This window comes from Musa acuminata, chromosome BXJ1-11, assembly GCF_036884655.1.
Source record: "Musa acuminata AAA Group cultivar baxijiao chromosome BXJ1-11, Cavendish_Baxijiao_AAA, whole genome shotgun sequence".
NCBI lineage: Eukaryota > Viridiplantae > Streptophyta > Magnoliopsida > Zingiberales > Musaceae > Musa > Musa acuminata.
Window position 1 is genome coordinate 33,606,625 of NC_088337.1, and position 9,475 is coordinate 33,616,099.

General features: G+C 40.0%; 1 protein-coding gene across 1 annotated transcript; it reads left to right on the top strand.

Moving 5' to 3' along the window:
- The first annotated feature begins 1,763 nt into the window (after window positions 1–1,763).
- On the top strand, window positions 1,764–3,628 carry LOC135596688 (GDSL esterase/lipase At3g48460-like). Its single transcript, XM_065088745.1, has 2 exons — window positions 1,764–2,434; window positions 3,038–3,628. The coding sequence occupies exons 1-2, from the start codon at window positions 1,784–1,786 to the stop codon at window positions 3,545–3,547; spliced, it is 1,161 nt and encodes a 386-aa protein (XP_064944817.1). The 5' UTR covers window positions 1,764–1,783; the 3' UTR covers window positions 3,548–3,628.
- Window positions 3,629–9,475: the final 5,847 nt, after the last annotated feature.

The following is a 9,475-nucleotide window of genomic DNA, read 5'->3' on the forward strand; positions in this document are numbered from 1 at the left end:
CACAAGTGGGTGGCAGCTCTGATACTCCTTCAGCCACCGACAATTACCGGCATCACCTACCAGAGGGCTCCTGCGTGGGTCCCGCTTACCCTCGTGACCAACCACCGCGTGTGTGGACCAATCGGTAGAGGAAGGTCAAGTAGACGGACGCGGAGGACGCTGCGTGAGATACACGAGCGAGTCAGCCCCGGCAATTTTCAGGGTGACACGGTCATTGGGCCCCCGTATGCCGAGGGATCTATCTCATCACCGCTCTCCCTTCTCAGTATCATTTTTACTTACCCACACTGTAGACGTATGTACACAATCACGAGATAAAAGGAGTAGTAGAAAAAGGATATCTTTACGCCATGTTTTAGATATAAAAGCTGTCGTTAATTAGTGGAAAAGAAGAAGAAGAAGAAGAAGAAGAAAATAATATGTTGATCATTCGAGTGGATGATTACACAAATAATGCGTCAAGGAGGTGCAAATGAGGATGGAAGGAAGATTCCAAACCAAGAACCAAGCAAGCTTGAGAATAAAGTTGAGCATTCGTGCATATATTATAGAAGCAACATAGGCCGGGAATGTCGTGAAAGCGTCGGCATCTTTAAAGATTAGCTGAAGAGAACAAGATGAATACTAATTTTAGTTCTGCAACTTTCGACATTTGGTGGCACGTCTCTTCTATTTTTCGATATTCTGATCAAATATTAGCACATCGAATTAGTATAAGGAGTTTATCCAAGTCAACAGATAGATCAGAGGTGGTCTTTCCATCTCAACCATTCCTATAGCACATCGAAGACACATTATTTCTGATCCTACTCAAGCCTCGATATTAACCATAAGCTTCCGATGGTATACAGGTAATCCTCGATGACACCGACCCACCTGGCCATGCAGAACAATTGTTGCCTGCTGCTCATAAGCTCTCGTTATGTTGTTAGAATTATAAGCTCAACTAAATCTGTATTATTAGTTACGTAGAGTTAATATTTTGTCAGTAGAGATATTTTTGATCCTCGCCGATGGGAGCATAAAGCTTTCTTGTAAGGTATATTATAGTCACTGGTTATCTATCTTTTGAGTCTAATATTTTTGAGATCACATCTTTTACTGTGCCTGCGTTGCAGTGATCGCCCACATGCGTGTCGTCGTTAGCATATTTAGTGAGCCCTTACAAGATGAGCTGCCACACCACTCCCGTCGATGCAATCAAAGACTGGACGATCATTAATATGCACGCACCGTTTCATGAACTTGCACCGGACGCCGCCCACATGCCCGGCAAGACAGGTAATCCGGAGGAGGGATGTGAGCGTTCATTGCAGGAGTCCGTCTTAGGATGGTTGGTCGGAGCTCCCCTGCCACATGATAAATTCACCGAAAGAATTGATCGCCACCCCAACCACCTCCTCTTCCTCCTCCTCTCAGAACATTAAAAACAACCTTCAAGCACCATCAATCTCCCAACCACACCAGCTTATCACCAAGCAACATTTTCTGCAAGGATTTACCGCACCGACGATCGCATTTCTAGCTCTCGAGTGCAGTATGGAATCACACTAACATGCACTTCATGTCTCCGTGCATAAATGGTGCTCACCAACTCCCCATTTCTAATTTTTTTCACCTCGACCGAAGCATTGAATAAGGTTAGGTTAACAAGTTACTATGAGCAAATGATTGTGACACCACCAGACGACTTGAGCTGCTCCGCATCCATCCGACTATATAAACAACCCTTTGCTAGTTCATACACCAACCGCAGAGAGAGGCTCCCGACTCAACCGACACGATGGTTGGCTCTCACCCCTCCGTCACCATCACCATCTCTTTCCTCCTCCTCGTTCTACCACCGACTTCTTTCTGTTTCGTTACTGGTTCTGCAACTGGTGCGACGCAGCGGCGACGCCATTTCTCAAAGATCTATGCCTTTGGAGACTCCTTCACCGACACCGGCAACACCCACTCGACCACGGGTCCATACTCCTTTGGATACGTCTCCTCGCCTCCCTATGGCACCACCTTCTTTCGCCACTCCACCAACAGGTATTCCGATGGCCGCCTGGTGGTCGACTTCCTCGCCTCCATGCTCTCGCTTCCGTTCCTGCCACCATACCTCGACAGGGCTGCTGATTTCTCCCACGGCGTCAACTTTGCGGTTGCTGGATCCACAGCGATCGAACATGACTTCTTTGTGAAGAACAACGTCACGATCGATATCACCCCCCAGTCTCTAATGACACAGCTCATGTGGTTTGACAAATACCTCGAGGAGAAAGGCTGCAAGACGAGGGGATCACGTCGGTGTCGAGCAGCGACAGCAGACGCTCTCTTCTGGGTGGGTGAGATCGGAGCCAACGACTACGCTTATGGTTTTACATCGACCCTGTCCCCCACCGTCATTCAGCAACTTGCCGTCAAGAAGGTCTTCGACTTTGTAGAGGTTTGTACATTCCGACCCTTTTGTCTCGTGACCGGTAAATAGCCTTTTAAATCTTTTTCTTACACAACACCATCTATAAAGCAAGAACAAATGAGAACAACAACTATTGTACACAGCATACCACCACTCGTTTAATACTAGCACATTCATATGTACATATCCTAATAAAAAAATATTGGTTTGAGTTTTTCTCTCTCTTTTGTTTTAGAAGCCTACAGAAAGGATATTTCATCTGTTTCTCCATCTACCTACCGGTACTTGCAGAAACTCTCTCCGCCCACCAACACAAGCTACTCTTTTTGCTAATGAGCAACTTCCGATATTAATATGAGATAGAAACAACTGACCACTGACCATTGAATTCTTCACCGGTCTATAAAATGCTGCCTCTGACGGTCAACAAAATCAAACTATGGAACTGTCTCATCAAAAGAAAAGAAAATCTTATTAAGATCGTTACAGCAAAGAACATTCAGATGACTTATTTGGCTAAAGAAGATGAATGTGGGTTTTGTTTCCCAACTCGATGAAGATCATGAACTCTTCTTCTTCTTCGGAAAATGAACATATATTCTCATATTTTTATTTTGCATTGGTCGACAGGCTCTGCTAATCAGAGGCGCCAAGTACATTGTGGTTCAAGGTTTGCCATTGACAGGGTGTCTACCACTAACCTTGACGCTGGCACCGTCAGACGACAGAGATGACATTGGCTGTGTTGCAAGCGTGAACCGCCAAAGCTACAACCATAATGCCATTGTTCAGAACGAGTTACAAGAACTAAGGGACCGATTTCCTGAAGCTATCATCTCATATGCTGACTTCCTGGGTGCACACCATAACGTGATGAAACACCCAGCAGCGTATGGTTTTACGGAGAAGTTAAAGGTTTGCTGCGGTAGCGGGGGTGATCCTTATAATTTTGACCTATTTGCCACATGTGGCTCCCCAAATGTTACCACAGCCTGCCCTGAACCTAACAAGTTCATAAACTGGGATGGAGTCCACCTGACCGAAGCAATGTACAAAGTTGTGGCCGACGTGTTCTTCCACCATGGTTACTGTAAACCATCCTTTGATGTGCTACTTACTGCCAAGAGTCTGGAGAGTTGAGTGGAACATCTGTAATGCTTGATATGGAGGCCCTTAATATTGGTTGATGCATAAGTTGCGACCGGATAAATCTTAGAGCTAGGTATGTTCTCCCGGTTAATGCTTGCAACCATGCCGAACAGAAAAGCTCAGAACCTACGTCACCCTAACACACCATACTATATCCCGACTTTCATGTTGGGCTGACAGCACCCAAATTCAGCCTACAGTGACAACTCACCTCTTCTTAATCTAACCCTAATTAATATTAGGGGGTGTGATGGTTACGTTTTGGATGCAGAAAAAGGCATAAATCGGGTAGCAATGTGTGTGAAGAAAACAGCCACGAGATTCCAAAGAAAATAAGGAAAACAAGACATAAAAGGAGAAAAACAAGACATAAAAGAAAGAGAAAGAAACGAAAGAAGACAAGGACAACGCAGAGAGGCTGTTCTCAATCATCTAGTAGTGTTCTCATCTCAAGTTAGATCAAATCTACAGACTCTTGCTATGATTACTTGGGGAGGTTTTAGATATCGTGGACAATGACATGATCATTGTATCCCAGTTGTTCTCTTGTGATTTTTGCTAGGGTTTAGGGCAAGGGATTGAGATTTATATATTCATTATTCTCATAGTGGATTATCTCTAGTTTGCCCCGTGATTTTTACCCTTCATATTAGAGGGGTTTTTCACGTATATCTTGGTGTTCTATTTGATTATGATTTCATTTAATTCTGTTGCATATCATGGCCTGCTAGTATTTATTCATATACAAAGGTTATTCTATTTTATATCCCCATCATTTCATAGCATTAACACCTCCTGATATGCCATGTAAACTATTGACCGGAGTCAACCCGATTATTTTATTATCAAATGTGCAAATGTATGGTTGTCTCCTCCTCGCTTATGTGAGGGGTTGACGTGATAAGCCAATATAGGAGGTCTACTAGGGAGATGGTTTGCTGAGGGCGATGTCGCATTAGAACGAAGATGTCGGAATAAGGGTCTTTCTTGCTGTGAGGTCATCTCCTAACTATCAGTCATCTTGTGGCAGCATGGTCGTCTCCTAACAGCGAGGTCATCTCCTAGCATTGGGGCTATTTCCTGGCCGCCAATGGTCCTGCACAAATAGGTCTATGCCAGGAGCTTTCTAACTCGGCCCCTTTGATGCTTAAGTCAACGCAAGGTTAAGGGGGAGAAAGACTATAGCATGAGATGTATAAATGAAAGAGTAGAGAGATTATTACCTGCTTCCCCCTCCTAGCGCTTAGCCATGAGCATGGTTTTTATACCTAGGCCTCGAGCGATCTGGACATACTTTTAATCAAGGCCCATCGTATTTTAAATGAGAGGCATTAATAAGAATGACTTGCTGTCAGCTATTTATGCAGAGGCATTAATGAGATGTCAGCCAAGAGGTGGTTAGGGAGGCTAGGGCATGCTATCATTAGGGAGCTAGAGGGTACCAATATTATCCCTATCACCTCATCACGAAGACCCAAAGGGTCGTGTCGAGAAATCATCCCCTAGCATTGACCTTTTATGCAAGGTCCATGAGGAGACAAGGCTTATCTCGGCTTAACCCTAGAATCTTGAGGAGGTTAGAGCATACCTCAGTTCGACTTAGGAGCTACCTCGGATGCTCACCTACCACCTTGAGATCGCTCTTGCTGAACTCTCCGTAACTCTTAACCCTTTCTCTCAACTTGCCAATCGAAGACATTAGGTACTTTTGAGTCAACAAACTTATCGGGTCAACAAATCATCTAAAGATATAGATGACTTACTGTCAGAGGAAACAAGATCGCATTTAATAAAATTTTAAGGGTGAACTTTACTCAGCGAACTTGCCTTATAATGATCTATTTCAATTATAATCATTCAATCCAAACTTATTGTGATTTCACTATAGTGTCATTATGCTTTATAGCACAATATCATTATAATTAGTATTATTCTAAAACTTAGTGGAACTTAGCATGCATTTATCAAAACTAAAGAAAATAGACATGTTAAGTTGTAGGTCTAATTCATGTTGTCTCAATTGGTATGCCCTGATCTCGATGGGAGATTAAATAGTTGGCTCTAGAACATATTGGCTGCAAGTGCCAACAAGTTAATCACATGTGAAGGCACGTGTGACACGTTGTATAATTTTTTTAGTTATTATTATTATGATATTTTCTTACTTTATATATATATATATATATATATATATATATATATATATATATATATATATATATATAATGAGAATTGGATCATTATGAGATTAATTAGCCTTTAAATATAAATCTTAGATATTCCCGGTTATAGGTTACTCGAGAGGAATATTAAGATAATTAGACAAACTGGTATGCTATATACCCATCTATATGATAGAAATAGTTGGTCTCATAGCTGCTTGTGTGGGGACACTAGGGATATAATATAGGTACTCATTGAAGAATTAGTTCACTGAATGTTCCGCTTACGAAATATTGGATGGTTAATGACACATCATTGTCAGACAACGATTTTATGGTCCTAATTATGTATATGGTCATTAGACTTGAGACACCAAGGATGCCTTATTTGAGTACTTCATTCTTTAATACTAGACTCATATGTTTGAAAGTTTCATATCTAACACAATTTATCATTAAGAGTAATAGTAATCGACCTTACGAATGCTATTGGGTGTTAATAGAGAAACATCCACTATCGGTATCATGAGATGAATACCCTAAGTACTCTCAAATAAATCCCTAGCTAGGGTCGATCGGATCATGATGAATCCAATAAGTGTGAGACTTGGATTGAGAGAAAAGTTCTCTAGGAGAATCCAATGAGAATAAGACTCGGATAAATTCCATATAGGCTTGACAGCACCAGACTCGGTATATGATATCTAGAATAATAGATAAATGATGAACTTTATATACACGGTAATTGAGAGCAGATAGATCCAATGGATTATATCCCTTTGTACCATTTGAGGACTATAACATAGTGGTCTAGTATATCCATAATCGATATATTGAGTGAATTATTATGAGGATAATAATTCACTGAATCAGGAGTTTTGATAGGTGCAACTCAAGCTAGCTCGATATTGGGACTAAAGGGTCACACACATATGATACACAATATGACCTATAGATGATTGGATATGAGATATCCAATAAGTCCTTGTTTTATTGGATAAATTGGGCGAGACTCGGTAGGGCTTAGAGTGGTTATTGGATAAGAATCTAACATCCATTAAGCAGGATAATTTGATGGGGATCTTACTAGTAATAGGTGCCCTGTAGGCTAATCACATGAGTGATGACACGTGTGACACGATGCATAGTCTTTTTAGTTATTATTATTATTATTATTATTATATTTTTTATTTTATATCGCCTAACTAATATATGTATATATATTTGTACAATAGGAATTGGATCACGATAAAATCATGATAATAAGATCAATTCACCTATAAATAATGACTATAATTATTCTCGGTCATAGGTTACTTGAAAGGAACATCGAGATAACCAGAGAGATTGATGTATTATATACTTGTCCATATAATGAATGTAGCTGGTCTCGCTGCTTGTGTGAGGACACTGTGGATATAGTGCAAGTGTTCATTGGAGAATAAGTTCACTAAATGATTTACTTACGGAATGTTGGATAGTTAATAATACATCATCATCAAACAACGTTTCCGTAGTCCCAGTTGTATAACTGATCCTTAGACTTAAGATGCTAAGGATGCCCTGTATGAGTACTCCACTCTTTGATACCATACTTATAGGTTTGAAAGTTTCAAATCTAGCACAATTGGTCATCAAAAGTGATAGCCAACCTTACGAGGGCAATTGTGTATTAATAGAGGATCATCCACTCTTGGTGCCATAAAAAGAATGTCACATGTGTTCTCGCTCAGGAAAATCCCTAAACAGGGTCGTTCGGGTTGAGAGAGAATGAGTTCTCAAGAAGAATCCGATTAGAGGGAGACTCGAGTAGATTTCGGATGGGCCTAATAGCATCATGCCCAATATATGGTATTTTAGGATATTAGATGTATGAAGGACTATAGATACATGATAATTAAGGGCAGACAAGTCGAGATCCCCCTATACCGTTTGAGGACTATGGCGTAGTGGCCTAGTGCATCTATAATCATGAGTTGAGTGAATTATCACTTATAGTGATTAGGCAAGAGCTTTGGATGATAGAATGAGTACTTCAGTTGATATTTTTAACCTCGGATCAAGAGCTATATCTTAATAAGCAACAATTGTGTTATCGACATCGGAAGCATAATATGTAATTACAACATCAATAACTTATCAAGCAATATGGCTTAGAAGACTTCTTTGAGAACTTCATTAGAAAAAAAAAAAAAATTAAAATAATTTGTGACAATAAAGCCACACTTATAAAGATGAAGAATCTAACATTTCATAGAACGAAGCATATAAAGATATATAATCATTTCATCTAGAATATTATAGTAAGTGGAGCAATATCAATGAAAGATTGTAGAACATATAAACAAGTTTTAGATATTCTTATCAAGTCACTTGTATTTCGGAATCATGTTTATTTAATATCTCAAATCGATATATGTGACTATAAATCAAGATAGAGTATTGAGAATTAATTCATAGGTAGTTATCATGTTTTCGGTAGTTCTAATCATATTCTAAGTAGTTTTACTTAAATGATACATGATCTAAAAAGTTATAATCTTGAGATAGTTCTTTTACCTATCTTAATCATAGATAATATGTTAGGATGGGATAATTAACATTTGATCCTATAAAATAAGATCATAATTTATGAAGTGAAAGTGTGTCCTTAAAATTTTATAAGTGTTCTTAATCTTACCCTTTGTTTAATATTATTTTAATACTCTATTTTTATCATTTTCTTATCCTCCATCCCCAAATCTTCTTCGTTAGATAAGCAAGCTGGCATGGCTTCGACTTCGAGATGCACCACCACCCACGGTCACCAAGTCTGAAAGCTTAATGCTAGTTTGCACATGATAACATTCCCACAATAGGAATACGGTAGATGCAACTTTCAAAGTGAGAACGAGAGCTGGGACCTTGGTCTCTTTCGCCAACTCCGACGAGCAACAAGGTAGTGTGGTGGGAAAGTGTGTGGCCTCAGAGCGAGGGACAGCCCACCAAGCAACACTGTGTGTACTGCGGGGGGGATATCATGTCGACACCATGTGTTCATCTCCCATTAATTGAAGTGGACTGCTTATATCTTCATTCCAGTACAAAATATGTCATGCATTGACCTCGTCGAAATAAAAGAATGAAATAATGGTTGGTCACTTGGTCTAATTCTCGAACATGGTTTTTGATATACGTGCCACCATCTTTTTCATGGATGCATGGATGTACGTATTGCCTGAGTTAGCAGACACCGAGAAAAATGACGTCTTAAGCATCACGCCATGCTCCGAGTTGGATCAGCTGATGAACTAATCATCTTTTCTTTCGACTTTCCAAGTGATCAGCCTTACTTTTTTTGGTCCTTTCTTTCTTTTTGGTTTCCCTAGGACTACGACTGAAAAAACACACTGCTCAAATACACATATTATGATGGCTCACCATGATGCATACTATTGCAAACTCTTTCTTTTGTACAAACACCCAAATAGATTATGTGAATCGCAGACTTCCTTAGGTCACTAACTTTCCGGTGTATCTGCAATCCTCGAAGGATATTATCTTAGAAAAACTCAAATCGGAGAGGAATATATAAATATATATATATATATATATAGTATTTTTAATCTTCCAACATATATAGACCATAGCCTGTCTGTCCTCAGGATAAAAAGCCATTGATGCGATGACAAACTTAGATGAATATAACAACAATAAGCTGCGCTGCAATCACGTCTGACAAGCTGGATTTCGTTGCTCGAAGCGCTTACACAGCTGG

Bases quoted from the DNA above. Each gene is read 5' to 3' on its own strand.
- LOC135596688 (XM_065088745.1), top strand. From the start codon at position 1,784: ATGGTTGGCTCTCACCCCTCCGTCACCATCACCATCTCTTTCCTCCTC. The intron at 2,435-3,037 runs GTTTGTACATTC...ATTGGTCGACAG, and splicing joins AGGTCTTCGACTTTGTAGAG to GCTCTGCTAATCAGAGGCGC.